Source organism: Monodelphis domestica, chromosome 1 (genome assembly GCF_027887165.1).
Source record: "Monodelphis domestica isolate mMonDom1 chromosome 1, mMonDom1.pri, whole genome shotgun sequence".
Classification (NCBI taxonomy): domain Eukaryota; kingdom Metazoa; phylum Chordata; class Mammalia; order Didelphimorphia; family Didelphidae; genus Monodelphis; species Monodelphis domestica.
Genome location: NC_077227.1, coordinates 702,759,408 through 702,780,171, shown reverse-complemented (window position 1 = coordinate 702,780,171; position 20,764 = coordinate 702,759,408). Strand labels below are relative to the sequence as shown.

General features: G+C 41.6%; 1 protein-coding gene across 4 annotated transcripts in view; it reads left to right on the top strand.

Annotated features, from left to right (window-relative positions):
* Positions 1–20,310, top strand: part of C1H16orf95 (chromosome 1 C16orf95 homolog) — a 33,485-nt gene extending 13,175 nt beyond the window's left edge. For 2 of the 4 annotated variants that reach the window (XM_007477264.3, XM_016427864.2), the window contains exons 8-14: positions 1,672–1,897; positions 8,228–8,284; positions 9,456–9,634; positions 10,429–10,480; positions 12,328–12,361; positions 14,873–14,912; positions 15,459–20,074. In XM_007477264.3, the coding sequence (XP_007477326.2) occupies positions 1,672–1,897; positions 8,228–8,284; positions 9,456–9,634; positions 10,429–10,480; positions 12,328–12,361; positions 14,873–14,912; positions 15,459–15,988 (1,118 nt within the window). In that variant the 3' untranslated portion in view covers positions 15,989–20,074. The other 2 variants (XM_016427865.2, XM_016427866.2) reach the window with 2 other exon arrangements.
* The last annotated feature ends 454 nt before the right edge of the window (positions 20,311–20,764 follow it).

The following is a 20,764-nucleotide window of genomic DNA, read 5'->3' as shown; positions in this document are numbered from 1 at the left end:
AGACCTGGAGTTGGGAGGAACTGGGTTCAAATCTGGCCTCAGACACTTCCTAGCTGTGTGACCCTGGGCAAGTCACTTAACCCCAGTTACCTAGTTCTTGCCACTCTTCTGTCTAAAACAGAAGTTAGGGGTTTAAAATAATATATACCCACTGCCAAAAGGCTTCTAAGGGTATGTTCAAGATTCATGAAAAAAATTAAGACTTCCAAAAGAAGTATATAAGAAAAGAACAGGACAAATAAGAAAAGCCTATTTGGGGACCAGATTTTATTCCATTGAACTGAAATAAATAAACTCTTAGTTCCTTGAAAGCAATAGCAAGTGTCAATGACTTTTATATCCCCTTTATTTTTTGTTGCTGTTGTTAAATCCTTACCTTTGTCTTAGTGACAGTTCTAGAGTGGTAAGGACTAGGCAGATGGAGTTAAATGACTTTCCCAGGATCACACAGAAAGTGGCTGAGGTCAGATTTGAACCTAGATCTTCCTGACTCCAGGCCTGGCACTCTATCCACTGCACCATCTAACTGCTCCATTTCCCCCTGAATTTTGTGGAGACCTTTTGGTAGTGGATGCGTTTTCAACCTGGAAAGGGTGGGGGGAAGGAATGAGTTCCAGTGTATTAAAAGAGAGACTGATGGTACTTAGATTCATTATGGATAAAGTATGCAAATTGACCTGGGTCAAACACATACATGTAATCTGTGGCCAAGAACTGAAGCCCTTGAGTTTTACTCACACTGATAGGGTTCAATCTTGGAGGCTTCTGTCAAAAATATTGTTTAGTTCATGCCCTCTCTGCCCATTTCCTCAGAGAGCAATGGCATTTGGCTCCTGGCTAGGTTTCCACAGAAAAAGGAAGGGAATGGGTTCTCAGCTAATGTTCATTCTCAGCCAAAAGAGGCATTAAATAGAGGGCAGCATTTATTTTAGTTGACAGAAAAGGCCTGGGGCTGGCATCCGAGCCCATGGAGAGGCAACAGAAATTGTCCTCTAGTGATTCCCAGGAAACCCTAGTCTTGTTGATTAATTTCTCTGGGGATGAGCGCCCTCCTCTTCTGAACGAAACGATTGGACTCAGTGACCTTCTAGTTCTAAGCTTATGATTCTGTGGTGGAAATAGGGAAGATATAAAGCAAGGGAGAGGGATAACCAACATGAATGTGTCTTCTTTAGAGTTGGTGTAAACGATGAGAGAAGTTGATTTTTTCCCCCCTGATTGGGCAAATGACTGAGGGGAATGTGAGCACCCACTTGGTCTGAGGGTGAATTGGGCAATGCCTGCCTTCTGTCCTCTCATTTGTAGTCAAAGAGTTTGTAATGGGGGCATCTAGGTAGCTCAGTGGATTGAGAGCCAGGCCCAGAGATGAGAAGTCCTGGGTTCAAATATGACTTCAGACACTTCCAAGCTATGTGACCCTGGGCAAGTCACTTAACCCACATTTTCTATTCCTTACTGTTCTTCTGTTTTGGAACCAATACATAGTATTGATTCTAAGATGGAAGGTAAGTGTTTAAAAAATAATAGCATCATCAAAAACAAGCAAACCCCAAATAACCAAGAGTTTGCAACCCCAGTTTGTTGGGAAGTCCTTGAAGCTACTCCATCCCCCGTCCTGTGTTCCTTCTCCCCTACTTTTGGGGGAATTGACTCCTTTTGTTTGCATAACAGGCAATTTCTACGTTGATAACCAGTTGTATTACCACTATAAGCATTGGCGAGTCTGCTGTGATGACATTCAGCTGTCTAAGTGGCAAAAGATCCAAGCTATTATACCTCAACCAATCACTTCTTGGGCCATAGTTGAGGAGGAGGAATGTGTGGTGCCTTTTGTTTCCCCTTGGGTTTTCTTCAGCTGTTTCTATAATCTCATGACAGCTTTGATCTCAGCCCTTCGGTGAGTAGACGGGGTAAGGGAGGGGAGAGGGGCAGACAAGGCAGCCGGGGAAATCATGCCCATCTTTCCTTTGACATCTTCCTAATGTACCTCTTTTATTCCATTCCCAGCTCTTTCTTTGCCATCCTCCCTGAAACCCTTCAACTTCTCTTTGGCTGTTCAGTCACTGTTGGGAAACCATTTGGTTTAAAGTAATTAAATGAATCCATCAGTCCCTCAACAAGCATTTAAGTGCTTATAATGTTCCAGGCACCAAGCTAGGCTCAATTCTTGCTCTCAGGGGGCTTACATTCTATTAATATGATATACACATAGTAATAGGATGGTGGCACCAACAGCCTGGAGGTGAAAGGTCTCTTTTAGGAAGTGACAGGAGCTAAACTTTGAAGGAAACCAGGGATTCTTAGAGGTGGACACAAGAAAGAAGGGCATTCCAAGCGTGAGGTTCAGCTTGTGCAAAGATGGGGAGATGAAATATGGAGGGTCCTAGGTAAGGAACCACATGGAGCCATTTGATCTAGAGATCACAGAGAACTTGAGAATAGCTGTGCAAGAAGCCTGGAAAGGGAAGGTGAGAGTATGTTTGTGTTATAACAAGAGATGAAGCCCCTGTTTACTTTATACTAAAGAAACCCTAATTATAGACTTCGTAAGTAGGGTAAAGGAGATCTCCGACCCTTGTAGACAGACCCAGATAAGTTATTTCTTGCTGAAACCACTAGCTGTTGATCTCTTGGCCCCGAAGAACTTCCTTTATTCTTCCTCTTGCAAATACTTCCTGAACTCTGTGGTCCAGGTTGGCCCACTAGCCATGGCCGAACTCCCCTGACATTATTTATCTCTCCTTCCTTTCCTCTGCCTCTGAGAAGCCTGAGCTTCCTTCAAGGCTCAGAGTAGGTTCCACCTTGTATGAGAAGCCTTTATTTATTCTACCAGTTATTCATACTTTCTCCCTTCAACAAGTATTTGATATTTAAGGATATGTTTATGTTTTATAAGCTTCTCAAGGAAAAGGTCAGCCTTTATGGTCCCATGCCTATACAGTAGGAACTTAATAAATGTCTGGTGAATTAAGACGAGACTATTCGTCACCATCGTCCCATTCATTCATTTAACAAGTCTCATTACATTTTTTTAGAAACTGTGATTATTTTTTGTTTTTGTAACACTTATATTTCCCAAATAGATTCTTTTTACTCCCTTTCCAGAGATCTAACCCTCAATATTGTATTAGAAATGCTAGCTATAGCAATAAGAAAAAAAAAAAGAAATTCAGAGACCAAGCCACTTATAATAAGGAATAACAAAAGGAAATTGGCAAGCCTGACCATGATGTTGAAATAGTCTTTTATCCACAAAGGAGTAGTGAAGGTGGGGGGGGGAGGGGAAGAGAGAATAAACATTTATTAAGCACCTACTGTTTGCCAGGTACTCTGCTGGGCACTTTACATTTATTTTTTTTTTATCTTCGTGACCACCTTTGAGATAGATGCTATCACGAATTCCAATTTTACAATTGAAGAAACTGAAACATTCAGAGATTAAGTGACTTGTCCAGGGTCACCTAGTTAGTCAATGTGGTGTGCCGGAATGAGCACTGGGTTCAAATCTTATCTTAGACACTTACTAGTTGTGTGATCTTGGACAAATCACTTAACCTCTGTTTTCTTAGCCATCAAATGAGGGATTTACACTAGATACCCTTTAAGATCCCTTCTGCCTTTAAACCAATGGTTTTAAATAGTTATTAAATTATAAAATATTAAATAGTTATTAAATTAAATTTTTTTCAGGATAGTCTAATTAAGGGAGAGGAAGGGAGATAACACTAGTGAGATACTACTCAAACTCTGCCTTTAGGAAGCTTGGTAGGGAAAGAGACACAAATATCTGTAATATATATATATATATATACATATATGTGTACATATATATATATCATGTCATCCTATGTGCATTTATTGTATTTTTTAAACCCTTCTTTTCTGTCTTAATAACAACATTAAGAGAGAAAGGCAAGGGCCAGGCAATTGGGGTGAAGTGATTTGCCAAGGGCCACACAGCTAGGAAGTATCTGAGGTCAGATTTGACCACAAGACCTCTCTTCTCCAGGCCTGGTGCTCTATCTACTGAGCCACCCAGCTGCCCTTATTGTATTGGTACAACAGCCAGGGCTTTGGGAGGTCCCATGGTAAGGTATTTTCTGAGCAGAAGCTGAGCCCTCGGCCACAAACCTTCTTGATGTCCTGGCTGGGGAGCCTTGGGGGGGGGGGTCTTCAGATACAAACTCAGCAGCCCATTCAATCAGGCAGTCAGTCCCATCCTGGTGTTGTCCCTGAAGACAGGCTCCCGGAGCAGGGCAAGGAAGGGTTGTTGGGGCTTTACAAAGAGGGGTAATAAATGCCTTTCTCCTTGTTCCTAGCTACCTCTTCAGACGCTGAGTCCAGAAGCTGAGTCCTTCTCAGTGGCACCTAAGAATAATTTAACATCAGTAATAATCAGGATTTTTACAAAAAGCAGGACAAGATTACGAAGAAGCATGAAGTGGACTATTTTTAGAATACTGTGATTCTTCACTCTCAAATTCAATCCAGATGACAGTAGTCCTCATTAGAGTGGCTATTAATTGTACTTTCATAGGTATTGATTGTGGACATTCTGTTATTATTGCTGATGATAAATATTATTTAATGAGACTGTGATTCCTTATTAAATTCATATTTGATTTTCTTCCCTTAAGGAGGAGACCACTGTTAATCGCAGCCCATAATCCAATATAGAATGAACTGGCTGTCTGGCTGTCTATATGGTTCCTGGTCATAGATCCAGAAGGAATTTCAAGGCCAGACAGTCCAATCCCCTCATTTTGAAGATCAGGAAACCGAGGACCAGGATGGCAGGCAGGACAGCTGGTCACTGTCATTAATTAAAAGGAACCTTATCTTACTCACTAGAAATGTTTCTCAAAATTATGCAGAAGTTGAATCCTTTTCTCTCTTTTCATGGTGTAGGTCACTAAAAAGAATTGCCTGGTCCTTCTTTTGATAAAGCGGGGTGCTGACTCCCTGCCTCACACCACACATGTCCAGATTTCTGTTTTTCAGAGTACATCCAGAGGGCATTGCCAATACTTTGCCAAAATTATATTAGGCAACTATATATTAGGCAACACAGTGCACACATGTCTTTAAGAGGGTAAAATCTGAGTTCAAATCCAGTCCCAGACACCCACTAGCTGTATGACCCTGGGAAAATCACTTGAGCTCCATCCTGCCTCAGTTTCTTCAATTGTAAATTGGAGATAATATTAGCATCCACCTTCTGGGGTTGTTGTGAGCATCAAATGAGATAATATTTGTACAAAGCCTAGAGTAGGTGCTTTATAAATTCTTGTTTTCTTATCTGCTCCTTTGGGGAGGTATGAAGATAGATAGATAAAACCTAGTCCCTACTCTCTAGTTTTGACTGCTGTGTCTCCAGCCTCCAGGATGAATGTATGCCAAGGCTTAAGGGACTGTTGACCAGTGATGCTTCCTTTCTCGGCTGCTTGCTGTAGCACATTTAAGAGTTGAGTTTCCTGGGCCCCTGAATTACTCATTCTCTATCAGCCAATTCAGAGTATACCTGCATTTCAACTTTGTTTCAGGGTTTGTGGGGTAGTTTCCTGTTAATGCCATGTTAGCTCTTTATCTGGAATTCCATATTAAAGTTAGAAGCCCGAGTGGTTTTGGCAGGGTGGGGAGGTGGAGGATGAGAAGATGGAGGGGGGTTTGGAGGGTGCTAGAGCCTCTAGCCTGCCTGTGGAGTTAGGTACAGTGAGGTGTGTCCACATTTGTTCTCTTCCCCTTTAACCTATTTTCTTCCTGTGGCCGCCATCTTTGTATGGCTATGCTACTCTTCAGGGTCAGCTCCCTCCCCTTTTGCCCCACAATGACATATTAGGAGCATTAGAGAGTTACAAAATAGATAATATGATGTCTGTGGGGGAAGAAATGCTGCCAGCCAGAGGCTCTTCTTCTTTGACAAGGGGATGTTTGAAGCAAGGGGAGGAATTTGACATTGAAAGATAGGGAGGGAGGAAATATTAGGTGCAGGGATCAATACCATCCAAGTCCTATAATCAAAGAAGCACACAATTTGTTTGGGCAGCCCAGACTGGACCAGTACAATTAAAGTTCAGAATTTATGGTTTGGGGGACAATGACTGGTGCTCCTGTTCCATCTAACCACTTAATATCAATGAACTTTTCCTGAGAGAGGGGGAACATTTGCTTTGAAGGCATAGCAACAACAAATATATGCATGTTTTCCTCCAGAAGCTCAGGGTGACACTTTTAACTCAGTTCCAATATATATAATATTAGTTCCACCAAATTCATAACTAGATGTGTCTAGACTGCCAAATAAACCCTCACCTCAGCTTCTGTAGACCTGGGTCCAGAATGCCACTTCCCAAGGTCAAGGATCCTTGATCCCTTGATCATTGGTTCATAGATGCTGGGCTGACTACAATGCTTGGCCTGGACGCTGACTCCAAGATTCTTGTGGTTCACCCTCCTGGCTGCTAGATTAATCTCCTTCACCTAAAAGGAAGGAATAAACACAGAGGTCTAGGATCAAGCCCTTTCACAGTGTTCCCTGGTCTTAAAGGGGAGAAAGTCCATAGGCCCTTCCCTTTGGGTAGTTTCTACAGTTGGAGCAAAGAAATCACACTCCAGAGAGTCATGGGAATGGTCATAAGGCCTAAGCTCAGGGTGAGGGGCTTTAAGAATGCCTCCATATTCAAAGAACCCCCTTTTCATTTCATTACATGGTTAGCCAACCAGAACCAGTACAGAATGTCTACAGGAGTTTCAGTCTCTCCAAGGAGCTTTCCTTAGCGATCTCATGACTCTCTCAGAAGCAGATTGTCCAGCTTCTTTCTCCAAATGGGGGACTCCAACCTAGGCACATTGTGCAGGTACCAGAGCCTGGTTACAAATGTTTAAATAGTTGCTAATGAGTGAATGTGCTATCCTTCCCAGTTTATATGGCCATGGAAAAAAAGAGCCTTTCTAGAGTTAATGACTTCATATGCAGGATGGTCAGGCAAGATTTCAGGTCAGGGCACATAGTTCAGCTGCAATGATGGTGGTGCCATCTTAACCGAAGCAGGAGGTCCGGAAGGAGAGGGCCTGGGATCATGCCCTTTTGGATGGAGGCAAAGCAGCAGCAGGACCTCCTTGGTGATGATAATGATAGTGGTAATAATAGTAATATCTAGGATTTACAAAACCCTTTAAGGTTTTCAAAGTGCTTCTCATGGTATCTCAGCTCAGCCTGATGCTGTTATTTCCCCCTGTTTTATAGATTCTGAAGAGCCAGGGAAGAGACTTTCTAATGGTTTTTGTGTGGTCCTATGAAGTGATTCTCTTAGTTCCTCATTCTTAGTACCACTGTTCTTATCCGTAAAGGAACCTTTGAAGAGACAAGATGCTCAGTCAAATATTAAGCTGAAGAAGAGGGAACACCTTCCACTTGTGAGGGACACTCTAGGCTCAGAGCACCTTCTCCTCACTGCGTGGCCAAGAAGCTTGACCTGGGTCTGAAAAACCTGATCAAAAACATAGTCCTTGCATGTTAGCAAATCAAACATTTCCTGTTACTAACCACTGTCTCTCAGAGTTAATAGAACCTTCCCTTTGGAATATCCAGGATCCCAGGGATATCATCATAGGATCAAAGGATTTAAGCTAGAAGGGACCTTAAACATTGCTTTAAAGGCCAATGGATCCCTTTGGTAGTCTGATGGAGCTTATGGGACCCCCTTTTTATAATAATATTTATTTATTTATAATAATTAATTATTTATAATAATTAATAGTTAATTATTTATAATAATTAGTTATTGTTCATTGTAATGGAAGGAAAGGCTAAATTTCAGTTAGAAGTTAGTGAAAATAAAGACAACTTTTTCCCATCCAAGTTTATAGACCCCTTAAAATCCATCCCAGGACCCCTTTGATGCCTGCAGAGCCAGGTTAAGAACTCCTGATCTGGGCCAACCACCTCATTTGGCAGCAGACAGTACTCAGGTCCAGAGTGGGGAGATAACTTGCCCTGGCTCACATGGATTGTACCAGAAGAAGCTCTGTCTTATACCCTCTGACTCCAAATCTGGTGCTCTTTCTGGTAGACCATATGGACTGTCCTCTGTGGAAATTAAGAGTGCCTTCTTGAGGCAGAGGGATGGACCAGCTGACCTCTAACTGCTCCTTTTTATGACTCAATTGATTCCATGACTCTCTGTTCTATGACTTAATGATTGCTGTGTCTTTTTCCTCACCTTAGTGGGAGAGCCACAAACAACTCTGTGAAAATCATAGAGGACATCGTCCCCGAAATGAGGTAAGGGGTCTTTTCTTTCTAATCCAGGATTCATGTCCATCCAAGGACAGATGAGGATCCCTCAGTGTCAATGTTAGCACACTTCTTCCCTGAAGCCCAGGAACCCTTTAGTCCTCAGGTCTTTGAGTCAATTCCTTGAGTTTCCCACCCCCTATCTTTAATTATTCAAAGGATATCATTTAGAGCTAGCTTCAAGGGCCTTTAATGAGCATCTAAACTCTGTTTCTCCCCCCCTGAGACTGACATAGTGCTCTCTACCCAGAAACCCTTCATAAATGCTTGGCAAATGAACAAATCCATCCAACTTCCTCATTTTACAGAAAAGAAAACTGGGGACTGGAGGAAGGGAATTGATTGAACCAAAGTCACATATCTAATTAGTGGCATAGCCAGGCCTAGAACTCAGCTCAGGGATCATTGATCGAGAATTCTTTATGACCTTAGAGGCCATCCAGGTCATCCTTCTCATTTTACAGATGGTTCAGAAAGTTTCAGTCAATCAGTTAATCAAAAAGCATTTATAAAGCATGGACCATATGGGTCAGGCATTAAGGGCTGAGAATAACAAAGAAGAACAAAAACATGGCCATGTAGTGACCATTAATTGTATGACCTTCAAGGTCCCAGAGGTACTAACTGTCAGGAAGGATGTAAGATCACCAACCCTAGGGCTAAACTCTTGTCCTCATACCTCAAAGAATCCATTAAATTTTGAGCTCCTTAAGAACAGAGAACTCTCTTTTACCTCTTTCTGCATCCTCATTGCTAAACATAGTGCATGGAACATATATAAATGCTTATAGACTGATTGAATGATTTACTCAGAGGTCCTCTGAGTCTAGCTCGGAGATTTTTCTAGTTTTGGGAAATGGCCAGCTTCCATGGTTCTGGAGAGAACAGTCCATGCCCTTTATTTTTCATGTTTTGAAAGCCCATAGAATAGCTTCTATCTCCTTTGTCATCACACAAATATGGATGAATTTCAGTAACCCATAAGTCTCTCTGTCATTGAATATTCTCCATTCGGGCTTCCTTCTCCACCCTCTGGAGGTCCCTAATGCCTTTCTCAAGAGTTGGTTTATCTCTTATCTGGACCTCAGAGTTTTCTGAACTGTTAGTTACAAAGCCTTCCTTGCCAGTATTTTATCTGACTGATCCTGTAACTTGCTAGGTCCCTTGAGGAGAGGAAAGAAGTGAGTGAGACGGAGGAGCTAAAAGAAATGAGAGCCAAAGAGAAGGAGAAAAGGAAAGAGGAGAGGATTCGAGTTATGAGAATCCTTGCAACATCCGCTGGAGACTGCAAGAGGGAAGAGGAAGCCAAGATGGAACAGCTGTTTCAGACAGATGATGGTATGTACTCCACAGTGAGCCATCAGGGCAGCTATTTGAGCTCCAGAAGCATCTAGTCAGATCACCCTCAGGACTGATTCCTCAACAAATGCAAAACCAAAAATGAACTGTTCAAATTCAGTTGATTTAGTTGTAAGGATAGCTTGACCCCATGGATTAATATTTTCCAATCCATTAAAAAAAACAAACCTTTATCTTCCATCTTACACATAGCTAAGTCACATAGCTAAGAAGTTTCTGAGGCCATATTTGTACCCAGAACAGGCTCTTGATTCACCTACCTCTACCAATCTGATTTTAAATTATATACATGTGACTCAAGAGATATGCATATCTGATCGTGATTCTCATCTAATCCTTGGGAGGGACAAGGTCTTGATTCTCTCTCTTTTTTTTTTAAACCCTTACCTTCTGTCTTGGAATCAGTATTGTGTATTGGTTCCAAGGCAGAAGAGTGGTAAGGACTAGGCAATGGGGATTAAGTGACTTTCCCAGGGTCATATAGCTGAGAAGTGTCTGAGGCCAGATTTGAACCTAGGACCTCCTATCTCTAGGCCTGGCTCTCAATCCACTGAGCAACCCAGATGCCCCCAATTCTCCTTTTTAAATCCAGAGAAAAAGGAAAACTAGGAATATTCTTGGATGGCATGAAGAAGAGAATTCAGAACAGATGAGGGAGGCAAAAGAAAAATACTTTCTCTCTCCATGAAAATGCTGCAGTTTTGAGGTTCAGAAGATGATTGGGGCTTCTTTCTTGGGGCTGAGGGTGTGATGAACTTTTTTCTCTCTTTCAGAGTTTGAACACTATGACCCGGAGGACATAAATGGGACCTTTATTAGAAGCAAGTAAGACTGTTTCCTTTAGCTCAGGGTTTGTGGCAGGGATAGGTATGACTGGGCAACTCCCAACTGTTGAGGGGGTAATCCTGACAGCAATCTTTCCTAATCCCTTGTTCCTGGAAAGTGTCCTGTAGTCCCCAGTGGTGAGAGTGGACCCCAGTAAAATCAAAGCCATGTTCTGGCCAGAATGACTCCTCAGTAAAATCACTGCCATAGTATAGGAATGGTCAAACACACAGCCTGCTCCTCAGTATGAGAAAAACAAACTTTTCCCTTTCACAAATACTCTACGTTCTTCCAAGAAATCACTGGTGCGGGAATTCTATGAGAAAGTTAGCCAGGTAATTACACATTGACATATTGAATTATCACCTATAGAAAACTCTGTTTAGAACCTCTGAGGTAATCTAAATCCATTGTCTCCATCTTGTAAATCATTATTAATCATTGTCCCCTGCAAAAGGCTTATCTAATCCCTTGGCCTACATCATTTTCCCCTATAAAGTATGTACCCCAAATCATTAAAGTTTGTCACTGACTAGCAAGAGGATTCTGCGTGTCTGTCAGTCTGTCAGTCCGACCCTCCTGTAACTCTAGTATCATTTCTCTCATCCTGGTTCGCCGACCCACAAGTAATTCGTTGAGCAGATCTTGGCAGTGTCCCTGGGTGGACAGTCAACTTTGCTGTTCCTTGGTGTGCTGCCTTGAAGATCCTGCATTTCCATGGGCTACCTTCCTTATGGTCCCCAATGCCCCTGAGACTTCAGGGATGGCTAGACTGGCTACCTGGTACAGCTTCTGGGAATAAGGCACCTGGTCCCATCCATAACCATTTCCCCATGCCTGAAGTTATTATTTTTTTTAATTCTTCCCTACCAATATGTCTTGCTCACCAAGCTGAAGATGGATGAACTTGGACACTTTCACTGTTGTCAAATTCCTAGAGCTGTCAGGCACTGATTGCATCTCATGAATACAAATACATGGAAACAGAGACATATATGTATATTAATGCACACTGATGGACACACATAGCTACACACACAGACACACAGTGCATGCCCATGCAGACTTAGACACACACAAATCTGTGCTTTTGAAGACACATATATACTTATTAGATATATTGTATATACTTAGCTGTTTGCATGTTATCTCCCTCATCAGACTGTGAGCTCTCTGAGGGTGGAAGCAATGTGTTCACCTTCTTTGTATACTCAACAATGAATGCAGTTTCTGAAATATAGTAAATACTTAATACATGTTTCCTGACATATATGCAAACACCTGGCCTACACCTAGCCACCTAGCCTTGGAGCTCCTTTTCTCTGTCTCTCTCTCTCTCTCTGTCTGTCTTTGTCTCTCTCTGTCTCTGTCTCTCTGTCTCTCTCTCTGTCTCTGTCTGTCTCTCTCTGTCTCTGTCTCTGTCTCTGTCTGTCTCTCTGTCCCTGTCTCTGTCTGTCTCTATCTCTCTGTCTTTCTCTCTGTCGCTGTCTCTCTGTTTCTGTCTCTCTCTATCTCTGTCTCTCTTCCTCTCTCTGACTCTCTGTCTCTCTAGACCTTTACTTTCTGACTTAGTAACAACTCTAAGACATAAGGGCAAGGTCTTAAAGGGGTTTAAGTGACTTGCCCAGGGTCACACAACTAGGAAGTGTGTGAGGCCACCTCCTCTCTCTTATACTTTCATGATCTGACCATACCAAGAGGAGGTTCTGTTGCTGGCCAGACTTTCTGTCACTTGGGACTCTGTGATGAGTCAGTTCTGGACCTGCTGCTCCAGGCGTTTTGCTCAATATCCCCTATTTTGAATGACATCTTAAATTTTCTAAGAACTTCCTGTTCTCCTTGTTTAGGAAGAAGGCATCTGGCATGGACAATGAAAGGAAGGTCAGTGGTTACCTTTGGGGCAGCTCAAACCTTCCTGGTGCAGATGGAAAAGGAGGCAGGCTTTGTAGTAAAGGACCAACTTTAGGTCTTTGCTCTGCTCTTTGACTTTGTTGGGCCTCAGTTTCTTCAACTGTAAAATGACGGATCTGGACTAGGTAACCTCAAAGATCATTCCTTCAATTTCTCAACAATCCTATGATAATTTTTCTTTAGTATGGGTTGTGAGACCTTCCCTTTAAATTCTTCTATGTTATCTCCATCATGGTGCCAGGTAGATCATGTGCTCTCAAAGGCTATGCCAACAGATTCCAAACTCTGGTATGCCTTACCAAGCTAGAAAGGCTGGGGCCACACATGGCTTCAAGTGTGATTGGGGCAGGGGGTTCTATGCCTGCCATTTGTTAGATTTCTCTCACCTACCTATATGCAGAGGGATCCATCATCAGAAGACAGGCTATGGCTAGTCCATGAATTTTTTTATTTTTTGACCACAGCAACTCATGAAGAACCAGTTGTTAATCTTTATGAACCTGCAACAATTCATACTAGTGAATTCCCACCCTTTGGAGTATGAAAGAAATTAATTGTGGCAATCAAGTATGGTGGTGGTATTGGGGTCAAAGCACTACTTAATCTTCTTCAGAGACTTCCTGGAATGCCACCCTAAGAAAGGCTACTAAGTCTTGTAGCTACCATAGTATACAGGTACACATGTACCTTTTCCTAAAATTGCAGGTCTATGTTAATCTTTTTTTAAACTCTTATTTTTCTAACTTAGAATCAACACTAAGTATCAGTTCCAAGGCAGAAGAGTGGTAAGGGCTAGGCATCAGGCATTAAGTGACAGAGTCACACAGCTAGGAAAGGTCTGAGGCCATATTTGAACCCAGGACCTCCAGTCTCCCGTCCTGGATCTAGTTTGCCCCTTTGTCTATGTTAATCTTTGACTCAATAAATTTCAGAAGCTCTAGGATCAAACCCAAGATCCTCTGCTTGGTTTTCAAAGCCCTTTCTGGTCAACCTCAAATGCTCTTTCCAAGCTTATTAGCACACATTGCCCTGCTTTCTCTACTCCACTGTCTAGTCAGGCTGTGCTGTTGCTCATACATGACTCACTATCATGCCTTTGTATTTGCCTCTCACTCCCCCCCCCCCACTTCCTGAAATCCATTCCTGTCTCACCTCCACTTTTCAGAATTCCTTTGTTTCTTTAAAACTCAAATGCCTCTTTCTACGTACAACCCATCTTGATTTCTCTTCTCCCCAGCTACTAGTACTACCCTACCTCCATTTACCTCAATATCGGACCATTCTTTCCTTCCTAATATGAAAGCCACCTGGTTGTAGTATATAATCCTGGTGATACTTTCCTGTAATCTCCTTGACTAGTACTATTAAATTTTTTTACATCAATACGCATGAGGGGGAAATGGATTTCTCTGTTTTTTTCTCTTTCTGGTTTTGGTATCAGCACCATATTTGTGTCATAAAAGTAGCTTGCTAGAATTCCTTCTTCAAATAGTTTTATAGTATTGGAATTAATTGTTCTTCTAATTAAATGTTTGCTAGAATTACATCTGGCCCTGAGGCATTTTTCTTAGGGAAATCATTCATGGTGGATTCATTTTCTGTTTCTGAGCTGGATCTATTTAAGCATTTGATTTCTTTTTCTGTTAATCTGGGCATTATAATTGGGCAACCCCTTTATTTATTTATATGCATATACTTTCTCCCAGTAGAATATAAGGTCCTTAAGGGCAGGGACCAATAGTTCATTGATTTCCCCAGTGTCCAGCAGAGTGCCTGACATATAGTAGGCACTTTTGGCATTCTACTCTAAGATTTTTATAGCAGATGAGTGAACTTGGGCGTTCACTGTTTGAGTATTTCTCACTTTCTTTCTTTCTTTTTTTAAACCCTCACCAATGCTTATTGTTTGGTTTTCCTCCAAAGCCCGATCCCTTTCAATAAGTAGATGAAATAGAAATTTGTTAACTATTTACTAAATATTTGCAACTTCCCTCACTTAGGGAACACAAAGAAGTGGAAGGCATGGTCCTTGTTTTCCAGATGCATACAGTCTAACAGGGGAGCTTGAATCTGAACAAATTAGGAAGAAAGAAAGCCAATTATAGAATAGTACAAGGCAGTAGGTAGGTAGTGCCGGGTCAGTAGTATAGGCAGTGAATGTTATAGTGAAAGAATATGAATTTGTATGACTGGAGTGGTTAGGGATGACATCCTGGGGAGGCAGGATCTGAGTAATAATTGTAATAATAATAAAAATAAATGATAATAAATTCCATTTTAGTAGCTCTTCATGCTTTCTAAAGTGCTTTCATATCCATTATTTCATTTGTTTCTCACAATGTCCTTGTGAGGGAGGCAGGCTTTACAGATGATAAACTGAGGTTCAGAGAGAGTTGCCTGAGGTTCCTTCACTGGTGGCTTCCTTTTTTCAAGAAGGCTCCCCCTTGGAGAATCTGATGAATTTTTGTTTCTTACCTTCAGGAAAGTAAGAGAAAAGAGGGTCTTACTTCAGGGATCCAAGGTAAGTGTTTGGGTGACAGGGAACAAGTAATCTTTGTAATGGACTCAGAGACATCCCCTATGTTCTAAGAAGACATTTTGTTTTTCTCTCTTGGCTTTGATAAAAGTGGGTGGAGGTGATTTATGTGCCTGTGGTTGGAGAGGCATCAACTTTGCACAGGTAGATGGAGGTGGAATGGGAAATGATCTCTTTGTAAGGTCATGGATCTAACTTTCTGAAAAAGGTTGCTGTATTCCCTTCCAGACTTAGTATTCTGTGCTCTAAGTCCCTTCTTAGTGCCGACATTCTATGTTCTAAGTGCCATTCCCATTCTAACATTCCATATCCTAAGGCTTCTTCTGGCTCTTTTGTTTTAGGAAAAAGAGCTCAGACAATTTCTGAATGTCAAATAAATGTTAGAGAAAAACCCTTGCTAAAGACTTTGAGAGGATGTTTTAACCCAGATTGTTGGGAAAGAAGTCTTAGAGAAGCCAGATTTCAACATCATAATGGCCATTCTTCTTTTGATCACATCTTACCATCCCTTCTTTCTGCCTCTGTTTCTAGGAGTTGCATCTGAATGCCTCCCCCACTTCCATGGCTGTTGGCGGGTTTGCTCAGAAGGGTCAAGACTAGATATGCTGCTGAACCTCCAGTCCCAGTTCCGGGATGAGGCCTCCAAGAGACCGTACATGCTCTATAAGCAGCCTGATGAGGAGAGGACCCTGCCTGTGTTTGTCCTTGGCATCGTTCTGGGCTCCATTCGCTCGGTGGCCTCAGCTATGCGGTGGGTGGCTCCAGCTTCTCCAGGGATTCCCCTGCAAGCTCCAGGAGATGGCCAGTCATCATTGGCACTTCCTTTTGTGCCTGAATTTGGAGTGGGGAAGAAGAGTTTGCTCAGCAAAAGGACCTTGCTTCCTAACTCTGCGAGACAGATTAGACTTGTTTTACTTGTTACTAGAGAGCAAAGTGAGCAGCAATGGGTAGGAATGACAGATAATATAGATAGATTAGAAGATAGACAGAAGACACAGGTAGACAGAAAGGTGGATAAACAGAAAAAAAAGACACAGGTAGACAAATCAATGGATAGATGAATAGATAGATAAATAGATGAACATTAAGACAGACAGGAGGATCGAAATATATGTTCAAAAAGACAAACAGACTGGTAGAGAGATCGATAGATGGATGAATAGATAGATAAATAGATGAACCTGAAGATAGATAGACAGATAGATAGATAGACTTAGATAGACAAAAAAAAAAGCAGACAGAAAGAAAGAGATAAATAGGTAAGTGCTTACTCAACAGATACTATGCTAAGGGCTAGGGATATAAATATAATCAAACAAATATTTGTCCTGAAGAAGCTTACATTCTAACAGCTTACAGATAGCACACAAAGGGGGAATTGGTAGAGGGGTGAGGAGGAAGAGTACCCAGAGTACCTGAACATGGGGAACTATGCAAGAGGAGAAAAGGGATGAAGATTCTGGAGAGAATCCAGATGTGAGTGATCTGAAGCATAGGTGGAGCCTTTGGAGAGGGAGAAATAGGGTTTGGTTTAATATAATGGAAAAAAAAAGCTAATCTTAGGTCTCACTGAGAAAAGAAAAGTATCTGTAATAACAGAATTATAGTTTATCTGGGCTCTATCCTTGTCAAAACCACCTGGACTAGTGTTCAGTCTTAGAAGCCCCATTTTTGAAAGGATGTTGACATTACAGGAAGTCTAGAAGGTAGTCACTAAGTAGGAGAGATGGAATGTCATTGAAGGAAGACTGCAGGAATGGGGAGGGGGTGTTAGAAGATCTGGGTTCAAATTTCACCTCTATTATTTACTTCCTGTGATATGAGGTCTTTCAGCCAGTGGATGAATTTCTTAACCTCTCTGGGCCTTAATTTCTTTAATTGTAAAATGAGGAAATTGAACTGGATGACCTCTAAGCCAGGGTATGGTTGATGGACTCCAGTGTGCAGAAATGTGAAGCAGATGAAAGTTTTGAGTTCTTTCATTAGAATGTGAGCTCCCTGACAGCAGAGACTGTTTTGATTTTTCTTTATACTCCCAGCACTTAGCTCAGTGCCTGGCACACAGTAGGCACTTAAAAACAAAACTTTAAAAAACCTTTAACCTTCCATTTTAGAACCACAATATTGTGTATTGGTTCCAAGGTAGAAGAGCAATAAGAGCTAGGCATTGGAGGTTAAATGACTTGCCCAGGGTCACATAGCTAGGAAGTGTCTGAGGCCAAATTTGAACCCAAGACTTCCCATCTCTATCCCTGACTCTCTATCCATTGGGCCACCTAGCCACCTAGCCCCCTCCCCTACCGGCATTTAATCTAGTGCCATTGGAGCAGTGTTGCTTGTCTTAAGCATCCCTGGTCATCTTTTTTGATGTCAGGTAGGGTCAAAGATAACCTCATAGTAATGAATATGGGAAGTAGTATTGAAGTTAGAAAGAGGAATAGATTTAGGGGGAAAGAAGATAAGCTTGATTTTGGACATGATGAATTTGTGGTGGTGATGGAGCATCCATGTGGAGTTGTCTTGTAGGCCATTGAGAATATGAATCTGGAGTTCAGAAGGACTCAGAACTCCAAACATGTATGGGAATTGCTTACATAGTGGTGGTAATCGAAGCCATGGGAATGCGTGAAATAGCCCAGGAGGAGATTGCAGAGAGAATAAATAAACAAAAGTTAAGTAGGCCCTAATTTCCTTTGTTGTTGTTTACTCAAATAGGAGTATCCTACTCCTTATGATCTTATATGGAGTTTTCTTGGCAAAAGACTGGAGGGGTTTGCCATTTCCTTCTCCAGCTCATTTTACAGACGAGGAAACTGAGGCAAGCTGGGCAAAGTGACTTGCCCAGGGACACATAGGTAATAAGCATCTGAGTTTGGATTTGAACCCATGTCTTCCTGACTCCAGAGTTGGCACTCTGTCCACTGCAATACTTAACTGCCTCCAGGTGGTGTTCCAAAAGTTTGTTTATAAATTAATTGTTCCATACTTAAAAGACATTTTTTCCCCATAGGGCCAAATGGATTTCACTGGGGAGCTGGGTCTATAATGGGTAGATAAAGTCTTACAGAATTGTCTGAGGGTCTGAGAATGAATGACTCAGCCATAGTCACTTTGCTAGTAAATGTCACTTAATTCAGGCCTTCCTGATTCCAAGTAAAATCTCTTTCTAGTACTTGAAGCTTCGTTCTCTGTCTCTGTCTCTGTCTCTGTCCCTGTCTCTCAGATAACGCTTTGGATAAATGGTGGTTAGGTTCCCAGGTTAAGCTCACAGAAGCTGATTTAATTCAAAATGGAACCCAGAGGCAGTGTGGATAGGGAGCCAGATTTAGAGTTGGGACCACCTAGGTTGAAGCTCCTCTGTGTGACCCTGGGAAAGTTACCTAACCATTTCTACATCTTCAGACAGATCTCTTAAGATGCCTTATCTGCCTTATGAATGGAAGTTTCAGGGGAAAGTCTCTCCCTGCTTCCAGACTTCTCCCTGCTTTTGGATGCATGCCTCTTTGTGGATCTTGTTTGTTTGTTTCGACTTAATTTCTTTGTATAAAAATGTGATTGAAGAGATAAAGGTCCCTAGGGTGATTTGTCTCTGCCTGATCCCTCTGAAAGGAAGGTCCTGTAAAATAGGGAATTTCTTCCCACCCCCCACTGCCCACCCCACATCCCTCATCCTTGTTCTATGGTGTATGCCTCTTTACCAGCCTTTTTAGTTTAGTTTTTTTTTTTAGCCCTTTCCTCCTCTTCCCTAATGTGTTCTAGTTTCTACAGGAACATTTCTATCTCTATCACCTCCTTTTATAGATGAAGAAACTGAGGCTCATGGAAATTGAGATGTTCTTGAAGTCACATGAGTGGGCAAGTCACTTATCTTCTGTCTGCCTTAGTTTCCTCAACTATAATATGAAGGTAATAATAGCACCTACCTCCCAGGCTGGTTGTGAGAATCAAATGAGATAGTAATTGTAAAGTACTTTGTGAATTGCTTGGCACATAGTAGGTGCTATATATAAATGCTAGCAATGATGATGATGAGGAGGATGGTACTGGTGATAGGGAGCCATTAGAGTTTATTGGATGATGGCAGCAGCAAAATGGGGTTGCTTATCTTCAGAAGATATACTGTACCTGGGTTCAGTAGTAGTGAATAGTTAGGTGGGATCAATGCTGCTGTACAGACATTAAGAATGCTGATCTTGGGAAATGTTCACTGAGTAATATGTAGCAGAGATGATGAATGCATAGCTGGGTAAGACAGCAAAGTATGTTATTTTTATTTTTTATTTTAAAAAAGTCCTTACCTTTCAGCTTAGAATCAATACTGTGTATTGGTTCCAAGACAGAAGAACGGTAAGGGTTAGGCAGATGCAATTAAATGACTTGCCCAAGGTTGATAGGAAGTGTCTGAGGCCAGATTTCAAGTCAGGGTGTCCAATCTCTAGGGTTGATTCTCAATTCACTGAGCCACCTAGCTGTCCCCTGTTAGCTTTGTTTTAATGATCCAGTGCCTGCTGCACGTTCCCTCTGTGTCTTTTCCATATGGTCCTGACTTCTAACTCTTTGGGAGGGACATTTGGGAATCCTTTGATGTTGAAGTATTCCCTGGCTAGTGAATGGACAAATTCCCAGATCTGGGCCTATGGTTGAGTCCTGTGCTGCTCTGACAAGAGAACATCAAAGGAGGGAAAGATCTGAGTGATACCTGTGTCTTGGATTCATTTTATTGTTCTGTGCCTGACACTTTCTGATTGAGCTCAATTCCCCCAACCCTAGACAAAAGGGATCATGGTTGTGGGTGGTGACTTTGATGAAACCGTGAACTTGTATCTTGTACTAAAATTTCCAGACCATTAATTGTCTCTTGCAATGACCCCATCTTGTCTTTCTTATAGCAATAATCATGAGACAGCACAGTCAGGTAAATCATAGAAATTTCAAGTTGGGGATCTCACTTATTAAGATGTCTCAGATTCCTAATAAGTCTAGAGAAAAGAGATTAGACAAAGGGCTATGGTTTTGGAGAGGAAAGGGGTGTAGTTGCCATTGCTTCCTGAACCTGAGGGAATTCAGTAGGAATGACTTACTTAAATTTAACTAAATAAAAATATCGGGAATGTACAAAGTAGAATGCCAAAGACACAATTTGACATTTTTCCTTTCTTTCTAGTTATTTCTGGGGATCCTGAACCCAAAGGCTGTTTCCTAGTTGAACAAACAGCTTCCCAGCTTAACGTAAGAAGGAAAAAAAACCCCAAACAAATCCAAAACACACTCCACTGATGAATGAATGAGTCAGGAGTTCTTCTGAGATCCAACTTGAGAGCCAAAGCTATGTCCAGTTAATTTTAATGTTTGCTATCATTATAAAGATTATTTATTAATATCATTTTCATTTTAAAAAATTATTTTCTATACAACATCTGGAATGATTCGTCCTAGCCCCTACTATTTCATTCAACATTGCAGCCGAAAGTACTCACAGAAAATGCCAATCATGGTAGCTATTGTACCTGGTGTTTTTGTCCATTTCATAGATTTCCTTGGCCAACGTAAAACTTATCACCTTATGGCAAACTTCTACGAAGAAGTTTAAATAGCATGGTATATTGGAGAAGGCATCAGTTTCAAACCTTGCTTCAGACACTTAATGGCTGTGGGATCCTGGGCAAGTCACAACATCTTTGAGCCTCAGTTTTCTCATCTGTAAAGTGAGGGGCTTGGTTTGATGGCAAGATCCCTTTGATTCAGTTTCTCTCCATCCTTAGAAGATGTAATCTGTCACCCTGTATTCAAAGCCTATCCCATTTCATAGGACCTACCAGAACTAAGATTCATAGGGT